This window comes from Alligator mississippiensis, chromosome 1 (assembly GCF_030867095.1).
Source record: "Alligator mississippiensis isolate rAllMis1 chromosome 1, rAllMis1, whole genome shotgun sequence".
NCBI classification, from domain to species: Eukaryota; Metazoa; Chordata; order Crocodylia; family Alligatoridae; genus Alligator; species Alligator mississippiensis.
The window spans coordinates 96,541,560-96,561,480 of NC_081824.1; the positions used below are offsets into that span (position 1 = coordinate 96,541,560).

Consider the following 19,921-nt stretch of genomic DNA (forward strand, 5'->3'; position numbering starts at 1 on the left):
CAATGGGAGGGGGTGGGGGATGGGGGGAGAGAAGAGAAATGAGGCCCCAAAAGAAGACTTCAAAAGGCTCCATTTACTGATGCCTCATCTATTCAGAGCCACGTCACATTATGGTTGGATAACGTTTTGGTGGGGAAACTGAGCAAGACTTGTTTAATTACTTGGGCACAAAGATTTGTAAGGAGGTGGCCTTTCCACATTATATAATCTTGTGGATTATTTTAAGAGATTTAAATTGATGGTTGTTTTTGGTAACCACCTGAAATGTGTCTGAGGAAGACACATGCTTCCAATGGTCAGCTGAAAATCCTGGGGTTTGTGTGCATGCACCCATTTTCCAATATATTTTAACATCCTCATCCCCAGCACACATGCAAAGAACAGATCTTAATTCAACAGGGCACACTGGGCTCTAGAGAAAGGCAGGTGCAAGGTGTCGATTGCAGGCAAGACTGGGCAGGAGCCCAGAAGTGATGAGCATGCAGGACACTGTTAATTGCTGTCTAGGGAAGTTGGGGGGGCAATCTTTCTGTCAAGTGTGCCTTAAATAATGGGTGACTGGTGCCCCCTTATTTGGGGGGGCACGTGCCCCCCCAGCAACCGGGGAGAAGGTTCTGCCAACGACAAAATTTACCAACTGGTGAGTGGCTGCAGCGCTTTTGGAAGTGGCCTACATCCAGTGCGCCAACTCCCTGGCTGGCGCTCACAGGGGGGGCACCGGCACTCCTGCCTGCCCCCTCTGCCCGTTGCTTAAGCAGGGAGTGCAGCTGGTCAGGGGGTGCACCCCCTATGCGTCGCCACTGCCCTAAATTAGCCCTCCCCTTTCCCCAGGTGCCGTAAAATTCCCTTCTGAATTTGCTGCTCTTTTTTCTGCTCCCTTCCTGAGCTGTTCTGCTTTTTTTTCTCTCCCTGCTGTGCCCCCCAGTCTGATCCGTTGCTCTTCTATCTTCTCCTTGCCCTCTGCTTGATCTGCTGCTCTACTTTCTGCTCTGTGCCTGATCTGCTGCAGTCTTCTCCTGCCTTGTGCTCCCTGCTCCATCTGCTTCTCTGCTTGCCTCTTCCTGCTCAATGAGCTGCTCTGCTTTCTGCTCCCTTCCTGATCTGCTGCAGTTTTCTCCCCACCTCCTGCTCCCTGCCAGATCTGCTGCTCCCTCCTGCCCTGTGCCCCCTGCCCCATCTGCTGCTCTGCTTTCTTCTCCTTGCCCACCCCCCCATCAGCTGTTCAGCTTCCTGCTCCTTCTTGACCTTCTCCCTCTCCCCTGCTCTGCTTCCTGGAGACCTGCTGCTTTGCTATGTGCCATGCCCCACAGAGCTTGCTCGTGTGGTTCGTGGCATGCATGTGCAGGTGCCCCCCCCCCGCCCCCACCTGGGGCGTGTCCTGCTTTGGTTTTGGAATCGGAAATCGGGGCAGAGGTGATCTCTTTGATTAGACCAACCAAATCTTTGCCAAAAAAATAAATAAATCTTTATTTGTAAGCTTCTGGATTTTGACACATTTTTTGTGGGTTGGTTTTTGACACACAAATCACGTCAAGAGCCGGGGCGGAGCGGGGGACGCCAGCACAGCCCCCTCAGCGGCCAATGAGGACCGCCCCCTCTGCTCGGGACACGGCGGGGAAGGAGAAACGCCCCCCCAACCTCGTCCCGGGCCAACGTCCCGCAGGAGCGGAGGGCGGGGCTAGGCGAACCCAGCTTGCAGGAGGCGGGGGGTTCCCCCGCGCGAGGCTGAGGTGAGCTCGCCCTCCCGCCTCGGCGCACGCGGGGTGGGGGTGGGGCGCCCGCTCACCACCACCCGCCCCTGGGCAGCGCTGCCACCGCAGCTGCAGCTGGAACTCCCGAGCTTCTCCCCCGAGCTGCAGGCAAGACTCGGCCCCGCCCCCTCCACGCGGCGGGGGCGGGGCTTCGCCCTCTGCTGTCCAATGGGCGCTCGCAGAGCTGCGGGGGGGAGGGGCCCGGCGCCCCCTAGGGGCGGGCCTATTTAAAGGTCCGCGGCAGCCGTAGGTCCTCCAAGTCGGTAGCAGGTCGGGTCGAGTCGGGTCGGGTGCGGTGCGGTGCGGGTGATGTTGCTGGAGCCGAGCGGGGGTGCGTAGGGAGCTAGGAGCCGCCGCGGCCACTGCTTCCCTGGGGGTCCCGTGCCGCCGTGCGGAGCCCGCGGGGATGGCGCCGGCCAGCGAGGAGCCGCAGCCGCAGGGCGCGGGGGACGCTCCGGCCCCGGCCCCGGCCCCGGCGCCCGCGGCGCTGAAGCAGGGTGACGGCGAGTGGGTGCCGCCGCCCGAGGAGCCGCTGGTGGTGCCGGGGCCGGCGCCGGCGGGCGGGAGCGTCCCCCCCGAGGGCGGCTGGGGCTGGGTGGTGATGCTAGCTGCCATGTGGTGCAACGGGGCGGTGTTCGGCATCCAGAACTCGTGCGGGGTTCTCTTCGTCTCCATGCTCGACTCCTTCGGCGACCGCGACGACGCGAACCTCATCTTCAAGACAGGTGCGGGGCGCCGAGGCGGGAGCCGGGCTGGGTGTTCCCGTGGCCGGGCCAGGGGGGGAGGCGGCTGCCGCGGCATGGATTGCCCCCTGCTCCTGGGGGAGAGGTCATAGGAGGGCAGGACTCCCCCCTCCCCCCCCCCCCCCCCCCCCCCCCCCGCCTCAGGCCCACAGATGCTCTTGGACACAACGCTCCAATGCTGAGATGCTCATGGACACATGCTCTGACTTTCTTGGGCTCACTGGACACGCAGACGCAGTTTGCTTGCATTGAGGTGAAGGCAGTGGATCCCCCAGTGGACCGCAGAAAGGCTGCTATGCTCCACATCTGTTGAACATCCCTGAAGGCCATCACCGTCCTTCTGCCTGTGGCGCACTGCCCAGCCCACTGCTCCTGCCCTCTGCTAGCCTGAAGTGATGAGTCTTTCATGCCTGCTAAAGAGGGCAAGAACTGCCACTTACTGGGCCAGACCTAGGTCTGTCTAGCCCAGTGTCTGCTGCCTCCTTGGGCTCATTTGAGCGACACTCGGCGCTGTCCAATGTGCTCTGCTCAGTGTGCCCCCTTGGTGCACTTGTTTTGACCTGCTGGCCCTCTTTCCTTTCCCTATTTTTTTTTCTTTGTCCCATGAAGTCAGTTGGCACGTACCCTGTGTCACAGAGGCAGAGAGTGGGTGCTGAAATAGAGAGGGAACTGGGTCTGACCAGGGGTCAGGCTCTTTCCTATCTCACTTGAAAGAAATGCCAGTATCAGACTCCTGAGTATCTTCCAGTTACATCTGAAATACTCTATGCAGGGGAACCTCAAAGCATGCACATCTCTTCTAGTATCTCTTTGGAGGTTTCTAAACCTGTTTGTAATGCACACACAAACAAAAACAAACAAAGAATCCTGGAGCTGTATGGTCAGATCCCACCCTTACACAGCTTTCAGCACCTATTGTTACAAAGTTCCAGCTGACCCTTGAAAACTTTTGTAAGCAAAACATATTGGCTTTTCACTTGATCCACTAAGCTGTTTCTCTTTCTTTCTTTCTCTCTCTCTCTTTCCCCCTCCTCCCCCCCCCCTCCAAGGTAGCTAAAATTTTGTTTTGTTTTTTTTTAGTGAGAGTCCTGCTGAGGAATTAACATTTCTGGAAATGCCAGCTGTGCAGAGAGAAGCGTTTAGGTCTTTGACTGAAAGACCTGGTGGTTACCTGGTTCCCTTGATATTAGGATTAGTTAGTCCACCAGAACTGATATGAAGGATGGGTTGCTGCCTCCTGATTTTCAGCATTTAAAATAAACCCTATTTCCTACTTTTAGCAGAGGCAAATGTGTAGCCTGAAGGGAACAGAAAAGACACGGGAATACTGTTATGATGGTGTCGATAGTGCTGCAGTGAAGCAAGTAATAAGGGACTTCAGTGCCAAAACTATGTGATTGGGCATACGATTAGTGGGAAGAGGCAGGCATATTGGAGATAAACAGCACCTAACAAAAACTGTTAGAGTATTTGGACAGTTTTATAGAGGAGAACAGGTCAAGAATGGCAAGTTACATCAAACGAGCAACTTCTGAATATGAGCATGCATGTTTTGCAGGGGGCGTAATGAATAAAAGCAATAGATGTTGAAAAGTAGTGGAGGAACACATGGGATACTCAATGTTATAGAAATGACCATAGTACTTTAATTTATCTAGGATCTCTTCTGTAGTGTCACGTTAATTTTAGGATGGCATTTAAAAGGCCCTATACATTTGGCAACTGTAATACTTGCCATGGAAGCTAACTTTTGCTGCAAACCTGATTCTGATTCTCACTTTTAATTGAAACACAAGTGTTTAGGTATTACAGCTTCAGGAATTCATATGGAGACATTAATTGTGAAACTCAGTGTCTGAACTGTGACAAATCTGAGATGCATGCATGTCACGAGTCATTTAGCTCAAGACCCCCTAGATTGGCTGTGGAATGTAGTATTCATCTAAGATGTGCAGTATGCTTGTTGCAGAATTTGTTGTGTGCCTAGCAGCAACAAAACATTGGTTAGTCACTCTGCCTTGCTAGGACCTGCTAGAAGTTGACTGTTCCTACACATTTTCTTACCAGGAGGCATTCAATAGATCATAGTACATACTCTAAAGTGTGTGTGTGTGTGTGTGTGTGTGTGTGTGATCAAAAGCCAGTGCTAGAAATCGGCTTGTAGCTAAAGAGTGAGAAGAGCCAGAAGTGTAGCCTTGCCTACCTAGAGGATACAGCTGCAGCTGAGGCCTGGGGAAGTGAAAAATGAACACTGATCCAGAGCCCCTGGGTGTTTTGAGCTGTAGGACTTGGTTCCATTTTTCCCATAGACTACACAGGCCCTGTTTATAGGGCTCAAGAATTTCTTGAATAGTTGTCAACTTAAAATGCACAATTCTGTCTGAAAATTTAACAGGTAGTATGGTTGTAAGCAATCCAGTTATTAAGCTTACAAGACCAATGGATAATCTTTCCAGATCCTTTTGTAGTGTATAGTACTCTCTATAGCGTGTCAACAGAGGAACAGGAGGAAAAAACTCTAAAAGGTCTTCTGCAGTTGCAGTGCATGGAATATTAGCCCACCTAAAAATTCAAAGTGACATCCCTTTGAAAAGTTCCTTGTTCTTGAATATTTTTCTTGGCACATTAAAAAAAAGAGAGTGGCTGTTACTTGACATGAGTGGATGGTACTAGTCTATTGTGTATCATAAAGAGCACAGTTTGACATACTTGTGTTCAGAGACCCTAAGAACTTTGAAGTACCCTCTATATCTCAGCTCTGTCTAAACTAGTGAAATTTGGTATGTGAGGTCACTATTTGCCCTACAACTTGCCATGTAGCGACATGAATCCCATGGTGCACACAGCTTCATTCTGAGAAGGCTTATGTTAACATCTGTCTGTGCAGGTCATTATTGGGTTCATTTACAAACACTAATCTAATGTGCAGCAAAGTGTCAGTGTCTACACGTGTACAGCAATTGCTGCACAGTAGATTAGTCTAATGAGCTGTTTTCTAGTATCTGTAGATGCAGGTACTAGAAATTGGCGCATTAAACTAATATGCTGACGCACACATATAGAGGCTGCCTGGGAACAAATTGGTCCTAGTCAGTTTATGCAGCAGGTGGCCACAGGGGGCAGGGAGACTTGTCCCTGCTGGGCAGGACACTGCCTCCTAGCCATGTGAAGATTGAGACCTGCCTTTTCTTTTGCCAGGTACTTATACTCCGTCCCACAGAAGTATCTTTACCTGTCTGCCAGCTGGAAATTCCAGCCACAGTTGGCTGTGACTACTGGGCCACAGTTTGCCTGGCTGCAGCATAAAAACTTTGAGAATCTCTGCTTTACTATATTTCAGAGATCACTTCCAGATCAATGGGAAGTATTGTTGCATTTCCCAAGAACTTGGTATCTGGAAATGCAAGGACAGGGCCTGATCAACTGAAGAGCAATAAAACTAATTGAGAGAAGATCTGTACCTCACCCTTCAGAAGGATGCAAAAAGAGACCGAGAAATCTGTGGCTTTTTTCAATCTTTGAATTATTTTAATGACCAAACAGACTTGCATAAGAGCAGGGAGAATCCATAATGGATTCCATCCATCCATTAAGGCAACTGAAAGAGCTTTTCTGAGTTTGGAAAAGAGTACATACAGTATCAAAATTACCTTCCTAGAATCATCTGTTTAATTTCTTCACCATCTAGAGTGTCCTGTCAAGTTGATAAAACTATGTACCTTGATAGGGCATTAGAAGTTCCTGCTGTTCCATCCTGCATACATTTCCTCTTATATACTTGGATCATTCTTCTCTTCATAAAAGCAGGACATACATTTTTTAACACTTTAGATTGTTATATTTGTTAACTGGCCTGTTCCTTTAAAATAAACCTGCTTATTTAGTAGAACAGAAATAATAGAACAATTATCATTTTAAGGACTTATATTTTTCTCTAAATTCCACCAACCAAATATAGAAAACTACTAATAAAATGTATACTCCATGATGTCAAAATCAGATGGCCTCAATTACAGTATAGCAAATAATCGACTGGTGGTTATTTCAACTCTGATAATCCCAACAGGTTGCAGTTTTGAAAGTATTTCTTCGTCTAGAATTCTTGGTGCTGACAGATTTAATTTCTCCTCAGTTGCTAATGCACTAGTTTATTTCATCTTGAGCAGAAGTGTGGCTGTATCTTCTCACCTATTTCACTGAAGGGACTAAAATAAATTAAGAATTTTACTGTTACAATTTCAAGAAGTTAATTGTAGTTCAGTATTTGTGTAAATTTAGGTGTTAAAATAGTTTTAATCACTAGACTGACACTTTAACCATTAATAAACGCATGACAAAGCAGTTAAAACTATTTTAACTCTGACTCTCTTTTTTTTTCTTTTTTCTTCAAAGGGGATATCCTTGTTTTACATTTCTTTGATATTGTGTTAATAAATCAGAAAAAGATCTGTTCAGTTCTACCAAATTAAACTGAGTAGAAGAGTTGCTTCTTGTGACTTGCATGCAACAGTCATATCAATTCACCCCACTATATCACATTAGATTTTTACTAGCGAATTGCCTGTCAAGAATGATGGATGAATTTCAAATAACAAAAACAAACATTTAACTTTTTTATATTTATTAAATATTTATAAAACTTAAAATAGGCTGAACATTTGAAGATACCAGTCCCTTCTTAAACCTGCTCTAGTCCAGTGGGCTAGAGGCGGACCTACTCCGGCTGCCATCTGCATGCCTCTGCTGGGCAAGGGCAGGTGAGCTCTATGCCTTGCAACAGCTGCCCATGCCCTGGGACTTCCTGTGCACCACCCCTAGGCATCTCCTTCCCTGCTCAGGGCTTGGGACCAGTGTTCTCTCTAAGCTGTGTGGCATATGCAGCTATGCAGGCACGCTCATGCCACACTGCCAGATGCACCTGTGCAACCGTGCACGCTGTGCAGCTTGAAGGGAACGCTGCTTGGGACAGGGCCACCACTGCTCACCCACTGCCTCACACCTCTGCCTGGCTCCTGCTTCCATCAGCTGGCCCCTCCCTCTGCCTTCCCAGGAGGAGCTCAGTAGAAACAGCCCTGGCCCCCGGCTTTTTTTCCCAATTCTGGAAGTTGGGATCATCCTGACATGGTCACTAAACAAATGCTAAAGTTTAGCAAAGAAATTTCTCTAAGGACGCATGTTCTCTCTTGCAATTTTAAAGCTATTTGCATTTAAAGAGCGTTACAGACCGACTAAGCCCTTTGTATCTGTATCTATATATGAGAGGTTATATAGATGTAGATGTCTTGTTCCTCCCTGCTCCTTCCCCTGACAACAGTGCTACCCTGTAGCATGCAGTAGTGTAGCCTGTTGCTCCTTGACTCTTATTTGTACATTTGGTTGTTCTATCCTAAATGTAGAAGTTTTGGGGACTTCTAATTCGGATGACTCCTCCAGTTTGTTAACATCTTTTTAATTAGAAGGGTGGCCTCCAAAATGTCTGCTACCTTGCCCATCTTGCTGTCTTTTTTGCAACTTACTAAGTGTCCCTCAATTTTATCTTTCAATTCATTAATGAACATATTGAACAGAATTGAGACAGGACAAACCCCTGGGTAACCTCACTTATACCTTCACTCAGTTATTTGTACTAAGCTATTGAATACTGTAACGTGGGTGCATAATCTCACTCTGACAGTAGTTTAATATAAACTGTATTTTTCTTAGTTTATATAAGAGAATGATATGTAATCATACTGAAAGCCTTCAGTGAAGCCTATTTTCTTATCATGGAAGGAAATCAGGTTGGTTAAGCATGTCTTGTTCTTGGCAAATCCATGTTGGCTGTTCCTTATCACCTTTATTATTCTCTAGGTGCTTAGAAAGAGATTACCTAATGATATGCTCCAGTATCTTTCAGGGTATCAGTATCTCAGGCTGTCACCTTCCAGCTTTGTGCCTTGCTTCCTTTGACATCAGCTCTGTAGGGCTGTGTGCATGGGGGCAGGAGGATGGGGAAGAGGTTTTTTTGTAGGTGGACCCCTTTTGAACATTGAACATGACCCCAACAGTGGTGATATCTTGCTTTCAGTTGGCAGGAAACTGACAGTTCCGTCAGGCTGCTTAGTACTTCCCTACTTGTTACCCATGCATGTAAAGAATGATTTGTAATTTTTTACATTTGAAAACTAATTTCTTTTCCTTTGCTGTTTTAATGATTAATATTTTCTAGTCCAGGTAAAAGTTGTCGTTGCTTCTGTTCTTAAATGCTAGATCTTAACTGTTTCAGGCAGCCTGCTGCTCAGAAAGAGATCTCTGGAGAGGCTAAAATGCCACTGACTTGAGAAGGATTGGATATATGACTTCAGTTATAGAGCCATCTGTGAAATTGTTAACCAATTGTTGCTGCTGTCCACATGCAGTATCACACAAGTCAGTTATTTTATAGGAAACATGCATAACTGCTTTGGTTGTCATTGCTCTTGAGTCCTGTTAGTTCATTTTATGTATTTATTTTGCAACTCCTCTAGCTGTTGGCAGCTCCCCTAATCAGGGTAACTTCACTTGCAGGTTTAGTTTGGTTTAAGTTTAAGGATGGGTCCTTAAACTGTCATTAGAACAGGAGTAAAAAATTTGACTAAAGCAAATCTGTTCAAATGTTCCACATTGCAGACAATGCATCTCTTGGCTATTTCCGATTTGAATTATGAACTGGCTTTCAGTATAGCTAGTTACCCTGACAGCTACCACAGTAAAATTCCTCCACTAGAGAGTGCTGTATTTATTCTAATCCAAGATGAATTCCCCTCCCCACCATTTGACTGGGAGGGGAGGGAGGGGCAGGAGGCTGGAGTGGGGTGGGCAAAATGCAGGCCAAATGCGGCCTGCCAGGCCATTCTATCTGGCCTGCAGAGCCCCTAAAAACTTAGAAAATTAATATTTATCTGCCCCTGACTGCCTGTCACACGGCCCTTGATAGCTTGCCAAAACTCAGTAAGCGACCCTCTGCCCAAAATAATTGCCCACCCCTGGGTTAGAGCTAAAGGGTAAGCAATAGTAGAAGGTTTGGGGACACTTGACTCCCCTGTTTCCTGCTCCTGCTACAGTAGATGCACACCTGCACAAACATTAATTTAAGACCCTCCAATAATTAAATTGTATACATACATACATACAAAACATTGTAATTTTCCAAATTCTCCAGACCTGGAATCTAATTACTTAAGGTTTATCTTAAATTCAGAATTGTCTTGGGTCTGGGCATGTATGGTATTCTTAGACACTTTGTAAATGGTGTAGCAGTGACCATGATGATTGTGCTTAGTCAAAAGTAGCTGCAGAGTCTATAAACTGGTGTTAGTGACCTGTGGCAAAAGGAAATCCCATCTCTTATTAACATTTCACAAAGCGTATACAGAAGTAGTGCTCTACCTTTTGGTCTTGTAGGCCAGATGAATGCCTGCAGACAAGCTCTGCACCCAGTTTGGCCCTGTGTGCCAGGATGAGGCACTATGTGGCCTTGCTGGCTCCTGGATGCCTGGATTGGGCCCTGTAGCACCTGCCCACCTGGCCCCAAGCACTGAGATAGGGCTCTGTGCTGCCCTGCATGCCTGATCTAGCATGTAGGGCCATACTGATTGGTCTGTGCAACTTCCCATGGGTCTGGGAGTTTGGTAGGAGGGGGGCAGCCATTAATGCTGCCATTACTGCAAATTTTCAGACCTATGGGGAGCCCTCTGCTGAATCTGGTCCATGGACTGAGGGTTGAGCACCCATGGTATACAACATAAATTGTGGATTGGCCTGCACAGGTCTGCATTGGGTGTATAGGAAGGCAATGCTTCGGTAGCACATCTTGAACTTTCTCTGGGATGAACAATAGTATTATTCTATACTGTAGTTCGGCCAAGTTTTTTATTTTTCCTATTCAAAGCATCCCTAAGGACTTCTGACATTATGGACTGCCTGTCTCTTGATCTTTTGAAAATTTCCTTAATTCACTGTTGCATTCAGGCACTTGTCTCTTCTGTAGGATGTTGAGTCTAACTGTGTTTATAGTTATGCTTTCTATTTGAATTAATACCAGACTACTAATTCAAAATAAAAACCTTTCCATTTATCTACAGTTAGATTTTTTCCAAGAGGTAGTTGCACAAACTTTGTTCTATTATGTAAATTTGACCTGTTGATGCATAGATGGTTAGAATCCTGTTCCTGTTGAGAAGGTTCCTATTACCAACTAAAATATGCCTGGGATTTGGATAATACTGTGGATATGTGGAACTTGGTTAAGATTGTTAACTTCCTTGTACTTCTGCAAAATATTTTGAGATTGAAGGAATTTTTTCCCCCCTGCCAAATGTTACCAGAAGACTACTTTGTTCACAACATTCAAAAGATCTTTCTGAAGCAGTGCAAAAGATAATTTAAAGTGTGTGTGTGTTGTTTTGTGTGTGGTTTTGTTCATTTGTTTTTCCCCACACTTGATTTAACTATATTCAGTTAGTTAGTCATAGTCATCTGTTTTTCCTTTTTGGTTGACTTTTGGTAAACCAAATAAGAATAAGGAAAATAAGATTTCACAAAGTTATACTTGCAAGAATCTTAATAGTAAAACTAATTTCCTCTTTGCTTCATCCGAAGCCTTGTTGTCAAATATTCCCTTGGCCAAAATGTCTAAAAGGGTTACAACCTATCCCTATCAAAACAAGCACTCAGTGATTCAATTTGTGGATGGGTTTTTTTCCATTTAACAAGGTCAGTCAGGTCAGTGCAGTGTTTGTAAGTCACAGCTTTTAATGGGTTTTTGGTTGTAGCCATGTTGGTCTAAGGTCATGGGCAGGAAAGCTTATTTGGGTAGTTGTGATTATCTTTTATTAGATCAACTGAGTAGTTGGTGGGGTGGGGGGGAGTTCTTAACGAGCTTTGAGGTGCAGTCGCCCTTCAGACAGGGAGTCTCAGCAGCTCTCCCTATGCCTGAGGATAGGTGATTGTACCCGAAAGCTTGCTAAGAACTTTTTTCCCCCCCCAACTACTCAGTTGGTCTAATAAAAGAGATCATATATACAGCCTTTAATGGCACATTTGCACTACATAGCTCCATATAACTTTGTTTGTGGCTGAAAGCTTCAGTCCTCAGTTGATTACACACTTCAGTGTACATCAAAACAATATTGTGTATAATAAAACAAGCGGATATTGGTGTCCATTTGACTGACTAGCTATCACTGCATGTTACCAAGCACCTCATGGCTAAAAGAATGCCAATTACATACTCTATCTGGCACCTCTTTTGATTATCTGGGGGAAGCAGTGATCATGTTGGGCTGCAAGACAGCGTGGTTTATTTATCACTGTAAACAGCTTTCAGTATCATGGGATAGTAGCTTTGTTTTGTTTTCCGTTGATGACTTCTGTGTGTGTGTGTGTGTGTGCGCGGTTTTATGTTTGGAAAGAAAAAAAAAAAAATTATTTGGACTCATTCTACCTTCTGTTCCAGCTTCCACTCTTGCAGTTAGAAACACTCTCAACTAACTAAATCCCTTCCATGATTTTGAATGTATTTGTCACTTCTTGTGAACTGATAGGCATATCTCTAGTTGCACAACAGCACCTGAAATTGCCAGCTTTTATATGACACTAGCGTGACACTGTCACTGTAGTGGTTTAGTGCACCACAAACCAGGTGCAACCTCTGCATGAGGCTGACGCTTAACCAAGGCTTCATGCTCAACTGCCAAAAAACATTTTTTACTAAACAGTGCTAATTTTGAACTAATAAAACTGCACTAGTTAGTCTAAGGATGACAGAGGAAGTGGGGAGCCTCTTTTGCAGTGTAAATTCTATCAGTGTCTTTGGTTTCATTCTGAGTTGCCACATGCATTGAGAGGAAAACTTATCTGCCATTTCTTGGGGCTCCCTGTAATATTGTGATACATGTTTGTTTGTCTTTGGAAGAGACTGAAAGCCTGAATGCTGTTCTTGGCTTCTATTTGTAGAGTATACCATAGAGCCATAGAAGCGGCTACAGTTCCAAAGGCATAGTAGGGATCTCATTCCTTCTGGATGTTCCTTTAGCTGTGAGAAAATAATCAGATAAGTATCCAAGTGGCAGTGCCACTGCTGTGTGTCACTAGAGTGCGAAATGGGGATGCAGCTTAACTCCCCAATACTATACTACTACTGGGTATGTACTGTACACTCCTGCTTCAATGATTAGTGATAAAACTAGGAAGTGTGCAAGATTCCAAGAAGCTGTTCCAAAACAGAGCTGAGATCTGCTGCTGTGGCTGTTGGAGAGTTGGAGCTGCTCTTCTACTTTTATATCTGTTCTTTGAATGAATGGAGACTTCCTTCCTTTGCAGTAGTTGGACATGTTTCTCAAACAGAGTTTTCTCAACAAAACCTAAACTTGCCTGGGATCAGATTTATTTGATGAATGGGGGCTTATTTTATGAATAAGAAGTCCACAAACTAGATCTACTACATTTCATGGAAACTCTTGTAAGGCTCCATTTAATACATTTTATTCAACTCCTTACCTACCTCACCCTTAAAATAATCCATATTAATACTGCTAATGTCCTGATTTGCTCAAAATAAAATGCCAACCTAAATACAGTATTCAAAAGCATTTCTTATAGCAATTACACATTTATTGTTGGGCATATGTAGCATATTGTAGTTTAGTATCTACAATGGTGTAGCCACCCAGGTTGGCAATCTATAGTTTACTGGCTGTATTTGGCTCATGGAGCTAATTGATCTGGCCTGTGGACCTGGGGCTTCTCTTGTGGGGAGAAGTGGCAGTTGAGTCCTAGTGTCCACTTGACCCAGCTTGGATATTTTGGCCTGCAACCTGAAAAAGTTGGCAACTGCTGGTGTAGAAGCAGCATGGTCTGGTAGATAGAGTACAGGAGGGTTCTGATCTTGGCTGTGCATGACCTTTCAGATAACAGAGTGAAGTAATTTATCTTACCATCTGCCATCTTAACTATTTTACTTTACTATATTCAAATAGCAATAGTTCAGAAATGACATGACTCATTCAAAAACCATCATCCCTAGTCCTTTTAGTCAATTATCTGGTTACCGAGTACATAATTCTTCTATCCCCTACTAGCTTTGATTTGTTGCATTTTTTTTTTTTTAATAGTAAAAGTCTGTATTTAAAGAAATGATTTTTATTTATCAGTAGTAAACTACTGGTCTAGTTCCATTTAGATCATCACAATGCTATGGTGTCACAGCACTCTGGTTCAGTAAAAGCTCTCATTGTTGAGGAATTGAAGAAGCCTTTATGCTCACCTGCAGAGTAATTATCTTAATAAAATATCTGTGGAAGAGTGTGCATTTCCAGGTGTCAAAATTTGTATCTGTCTAATGATCTGAGACTGAAATTTAAAGAATGACATGCAATCCTTTTGGTCTTAGCTTTTGTACTGTATTGCCAAGTTGGTGGTAGTCCTGCAATAACATGGCAAAATCATGCTGCAGTTCACTTCTGTGACAAATGCAGTTCGATTTTACTAACTGTAGTAATCATTAAGTAACCTTTAATCACTTTCATCTGAGTTTTTTTTATTCATCTTTGTGAAGCAATTTGAAACCTCTTAATTTTCCAAATGGAGTGTGTAGGAAGTAAAGTAGAGGGAAGTTTTAGCAACTTCCAGATATCATAGTGGCAGGGAATTGTCAAAATGCACAAAAGTTTTTTGGTGGTGTGGTTTTGTTTTTTTTACCATCTTTTGTCTGCTTACCCTGACTCCAGCCACATGACCAAGCTGCTGTTTCAGTTAGTTTGTGTGTAAATTAAATGCTATTTAAAACGTATGCTACCTTTTTTATTGTACAACTGTTTTGTAACTCAGGAAAAAATATTGTTTCATGTATCCAACTATAGTTGGTGTGTAGTTTGTAAATGCCCTTCTGGTTTAATTTAGAAAGAAATACAAACAGTTACTTAAAGGCCCACTGGGTACTGTAAGATGTAACTTTCAACACCTGTTTAAAAATAAAGTTCATATGCAAACTAAGAAAGATACCAGGCTTCAGGTGTAACAAGAAGAAAATGGGCTTTTCATTCTTTTTTTTAATACGTAAAGCCTGACAGTGTGAGTTCTTAGCATGCAATGTAATGCAGTTAAGGGGTCCACACTTTTTAAAATTCAATACGTTTGGTACTAATAAATTAAAAAATGGTCTCTAATTGCATATAGAGCTGTTATGAGGAACTCTGAGGTGATGCAGACCTGGTCTTCAGAAACCATTGCAATTCCTATTGGAGCTATTGAGCATGTGCATTTCTTAACAATCCAAGCCTGATTTAGACGCTTGGAAACCACTCATGTCTAATTATAACAGAAAGTTAGGGTCATAAACACACTGAAGAAAACAGTTACAGCCTGGCTGTGGTTCAAGTTCTTATGGTTTAACTTTGCATGTGTAGATGGGACCAGAACACTAAAAAAGGAAATAATTGTTTTGTACCTGAGGCCCGAAGAATTGATGCCTACAACAGGTTTCAGCCTGTGGTCACAGCACCTCAGTAAATTTGGAGTGATCTTTAAACTGGTTCATGAGGTCACCAGAAATCCTAATTTTGGTAGGTACTGGAAGGTAGAGACTTGGATAATGTAAATGGGTTACTTCAATTGAAGGTTTTCTTGTTGACTTCAGAACCAACAGCATTAAAATTTAGAAACGTAGCATCTGCAGCATATATTTTGAGCTGAGAAAGGAACACCTGTAATGGCTTTAAAATATTTTTTGGATGGTTTGGAGTGATATTGGTAGGAATGAATCTGACATGTCTCTACTTTTTGCGAACTTTTTTTCCCAGTTCATGGATATAAAAACCTAACGAGGCTTGGAATTTCTTCTGTTTCGTATACATTATTTTAGCAAAAGTTGTATCTGGCCACTTATAAAACGCATAAGTGAAAGTATATACATTTCCAGTTACCTGAGGCGGGGGGGGGGGGGGGGGGGGTGACAGCCGCTGCACATGGAGCAGGGAGTGGTAGAGGTGGCGGCAGCAGCCGATGTATGCAAGCTTCCCCCACTAGCCGGCCGGAAATTCAGGTTAGTAGAGTTTGCCAGTTACTAAAATGCTGGTTAACATAGCTTTTACTATGTATAAAACACACATACACATTTAATTAATGATAGATATTTATATTATTTATTTAAAGCAAATTAAAGATACTTGCAAGGGGAAAGCTTTCTGCATCCTGAAGAATGAATCTTTCATTCTTGCCTTCTCAGATCGGCTTCTGCTGTTAAGTTATTGACACAATCCAAGTTTTTTCCACTGAAAATATTTCTTAAAACTCAACACTGAATTCTAGACCCTAGAGATTTGATCTTTTTTAAATTATAATTTCTAAAACTGCTGGGTGCATGCAGTGGTCTGGAAAATTAAATCAACCCTAGGAAGTTTTCTGGAAGCTTGAATAAAATGTACAAGTTTGAGAAGTTTTCTAATCCTATCAGATCAACCGTAAGTCTCAGAAATTGAAACGGTGCCAACTTCTGTTAAACTACACCATTTAAACATCCTGGATTCAAGGTACGAGCGTTTTTAATGAGCCTTTTTGCTTTTGTGCAATGAAGTATCAGACCCTTAAAAGAAGGGTAGCTGTAGTGCACCATCATTCATTTAATCCTAAAATTGACACTCGCCCATTTTGTTATTCCTTGACTTGGTTTAAAATAGAAATATTTAGTTAGAATGTATTCCTGCAGTACATCTCAGTGCAGGATGTATTTTGTTTTGTTTTTTTCCTGAGTAATTTCTGTATTTTTTTTGGATATTTTATACAGAGTCTACATCTGGGTTTTGATAAACTGAGAGAAGGTTTTTCTTCTTTTCAAAAATCTCTTGAAGGTTTTCAGAAAGACTTCTTTTTTTTGGGACAGATTTAGTTTCTTTTTATTAAACTACTTTTAGGAAAGGAGGACATATAGAGTAGTATGTTTGACTGTTTCAATTCTTTCTATAAAGCACTACCATATTTCATGGTATACGAGTTGACACTGTGTATAAGTTGATCATTTTTCTGATCCAAAAAGTTAGGATTTTTGTAAGTGCAGTGGATAAGTGGACCTGACTTTTTGGATCAGAAATATAGGGTCAACTTATACTGGCCCCTGTGTGCCCTCACTGTGGGCCAGGCACCCGGAGGGTGGACACGTGCTGCAGCGCTGCTCGCAGGGGGTAAGGCCAGGCTGAGTGCTTGGCTGGCACAGCCCAGACAGCGCCACTTGCAGGGGATGGGGCTGGGCTTAACACCTGGCCAAGTGTTGTCTCCCTGGTGACAGCAAGGCCCAGGCCCCAGGGCCTCCAGCGACGGGGATGCTATCTCGTAGTAAGTGAAAAAGGCTGGGTTGGGGCCGGACTGGGGTTCAGCTGGGCCAGGGCAGCACTGCGGTGCGGATCGAAAGTATTGGTGCAGTGTATATGTTGAAGTGTAAATTTAAGGTAAGTATTTTGACTTCAAATCTTTACTTATAACTATGAAATATGGTAGTTCTCAAGCTTGTCAGACTGAAGGCACCCCTTGGAAAATGCCAGTTCTGAGCTTTCACTTGTTTTTTTTTGTTGTTTTTTTTTTTTTGACCACAGAAAAATAGTAGAGCAGTTCTGCTGCAAAGAACTCGGAACTCAACAGGTCAAAATGTTTTTGACACTATGGTATCTCTATTTAAAACCTCTAGACTTGTTTAATGAATCATGTGTAGGTGTTTGCACACCTAATGGTGCTAACTTTACATAGCACCTTTTAAAAGGATCTCATGCCACCCTGGTTGAGGCTCACTGCTTTAGAGCACCTGTATGTATTACAAGCCTTCTGTTGGCAGGACTTCCACAACTTTGCTGGTGGGCATTTAAGGTATCAGCTGTTAAGGGGCCCACAGCTTCTGGCAGAAAGAGGCAGGTCTGTAGATGTTTTCTGGTGGCTTCCCTGTGGTACCAGAAGCCTTCTCACTTGCAGAGCTTGAATTGCTCTGTTGGCAGAAAGAAAGGGGTCTCTTGCCACAGGGTAGCTGTGAGTGTGGGTTCTGTAATGTACTCAGCTATTTTTTTTTTTATTCATTCCTTGCTGTGTGGACAATCCCATGTTACAATATAAGAATGTATCTAATGTAGGAACCTATATGCACTCTAAGCAATGGATTGGAGTGCATGATGGTAATGTGAATACAGCTGTGCATTGTTATTAGGGCTTTGGTCCCTGACTTGATTCGGTGGCCAAATCTCTGAATCCAAATCTAATCTGAGGACGCTTTAATCTCTCCGAATCGAATCGGAACCCTCTGAATCTATTCAGACAAACATGGCTTTAAACGTTTTTTTTTCTATATGCCTCTAGGTAGCAGGCGGCTTGTGAATGTTGTGATGCTGAGGCACATGGAGTGTCCCACAGAAGTGCCAGGAGGCACCACTTGCCAAGCACCAGTTGGGTCTGGAGGGGCACCCAGGGTCGTGCCCCTCCAGACCCCCCCCCCCCCCCCCCCGGCCAATCGCAGAGCCAGAGGGAGCAGGACCCAGTGTGCTCCCCAGCAGACCTGTAAGTGGACCAGAAGTACTTCCAGGTTTGCAGCTGAACACATGGAGGGGCCTCCCTGCACTCCTGTGGGACGCTCCATCCACTCCAGCATTTCAGCATTCACGAGCCATGCTGGTACCTCAAGGTATGTAGAAAAAACTTTTAAAATGGTGTCTGTGCCCGAATCGCTGGCATTGAATCTTCAGATTCAGTTGAATCAAATTGGGGACAGTGATCCAAATCAACAAATCAAATCGCTGTCCCCGATTTGGGCTGAATCCAAATTCAAATCTAATAGCGCCCGCTTCTTAGACAGTCAGCTAGCTGCACTTACCTTGTTGAACTCCTGTTATGGTCTCATATTCCTCCTGCCCCCCCCCCCCCCCCCCCAAATTAAAATGGCAAACAGGTGTCTTGTTTTGGGATTTGCGTGAATCATTGGTTATAGAAATTAATTTAATGGTATTGTTTTGCATAGTCCATTTGTGGAGGGGCCAGGATGACTTTTTGGAAGCATAATGCTTAACTTTCTCTCAGAGGGTTAGACCTAAGGTATTCCATATTTATAAACTAGTTTGGATTCTTGGATAAAGCAATTTATAGAAATGCAGTACAGTGAGATTTTTGGCTACTGTTAGACACATGAGCTAAACTGGAGATGGGTACATTCCAAAATAGCTGTTCTTATATTTCTGACCTATATACAAGCTCAAATCTAGTAACAAAGCCCTTTATGTAGCATTAATCATGGCATTCTGCATTGCACCTGTTATTTACCAGGTGTCAGGTAGAGATCTGCAGCTTCACTTTTTGGGAGGTGTTATTTTAAGAAGTTGAAATAGAAAGGCCTCAGATTTCTTACCTGTGACAACTCTTTCAGGGTGTAGTGAGCATTCAGGCTGTAGAGCCTTGTTGTGACCCATTGGCTTGTCCTGTGCTTGTAGCAGAGTTGCCCTCAGCACTCTGTTCTTTTGTCAGTGTTGGGTCATGTTATAACCTGTAGAAGAAATGGAGGAATATGAAATGTCTCCTCTAATGTTGTCATGTAGTAGTTTTTCCATTATTCTGATTACAGGTTGTTGGGTTTTTTTAATTGCTTTAAGTGAGGCCAAATGTCATCCATTTTTTTTAATAGAAAGAAAATAAACTAAAAGTAACATTTAATTCAATTAGTACATCTTCCTGCTCTTAATTCATTATGATGACTGAGCATCTGGTAGCAACTGAGCATGAACTGTTTAAAAAAAAAAAAAAAAAAAAAGTCTAGTCAACCTAATCCCCATTATTTCTGCTCAGTGAAGAAGATAAATGAATTACCAGGCACTAATCTTTGGATAATTACTCTGACTTGAGCTGGAGATCTTGGTTCTTAGAGAAGTTAGTTCTGTAAGGTTTTGTAGAATTGTCAAAACTAGTGAACTATTTCAGAAAGGATAATAATAGATGAGTGGAAACGTGAAGTCTTTAACTTTTGTTCCTCAGTTATAGTGCAGCCTTGGGATCCATGTTTTGTAAGATGGATGTTACTTTCTTCATCTGAACTTCATTAAAATTGAGCTTACGAAAGCTTGTAAAATAAAAGTGGAAGACTGAACTCTAGGGAGAAAGTTTCTGGCAATCTGAGAATAAGACATTTGTGAAATTAATTAAAAATTTGATATATTTTATTTTTTGTTGTAGCTCTTTGTCGGAGGGGACTTCTAGCTTTTCTCTAGCATAGAGGCTTATGCTTTTTAACCGAAGTTTGATTAAAGGCATGGCTATGAATAAAAATACAAAAATGTTTGGGTACTCTGGCTGCAAAGCATATTTTTATCGTCTTCTGGTTAATTTAAGGTGGCAAACTTCCAGAGCCTCTTTCTCAAATACTTTTTATGAGAGGGGGTTAGTGCCTTCCTT

General features: G+C 43.4%; 1 protein-coding gene across 1 annotated transcript in view; it reads left to right on the forward strand.

The window, feature by feature from the left end:
* Window positions 1-1,995: 1,995 nt before the first annotated feature.
* SLC16A10 (solute carrier family 16 member 10) overlaps window positions 1,996-19,921 on the forward strand; it is a 127,538-nt gene continuing 109,612 nt past the window's right edge. The window contains 1 exon segment of the mRNA XM_059732978.1: window positions 1,996-2,476. Within this exon segment, the coding sequence (XP_059588961.1) occupies window positions 2,158-2,476 (319 nt within the window). The 5' untranslated portion in view covers window positions 1,996-2,157.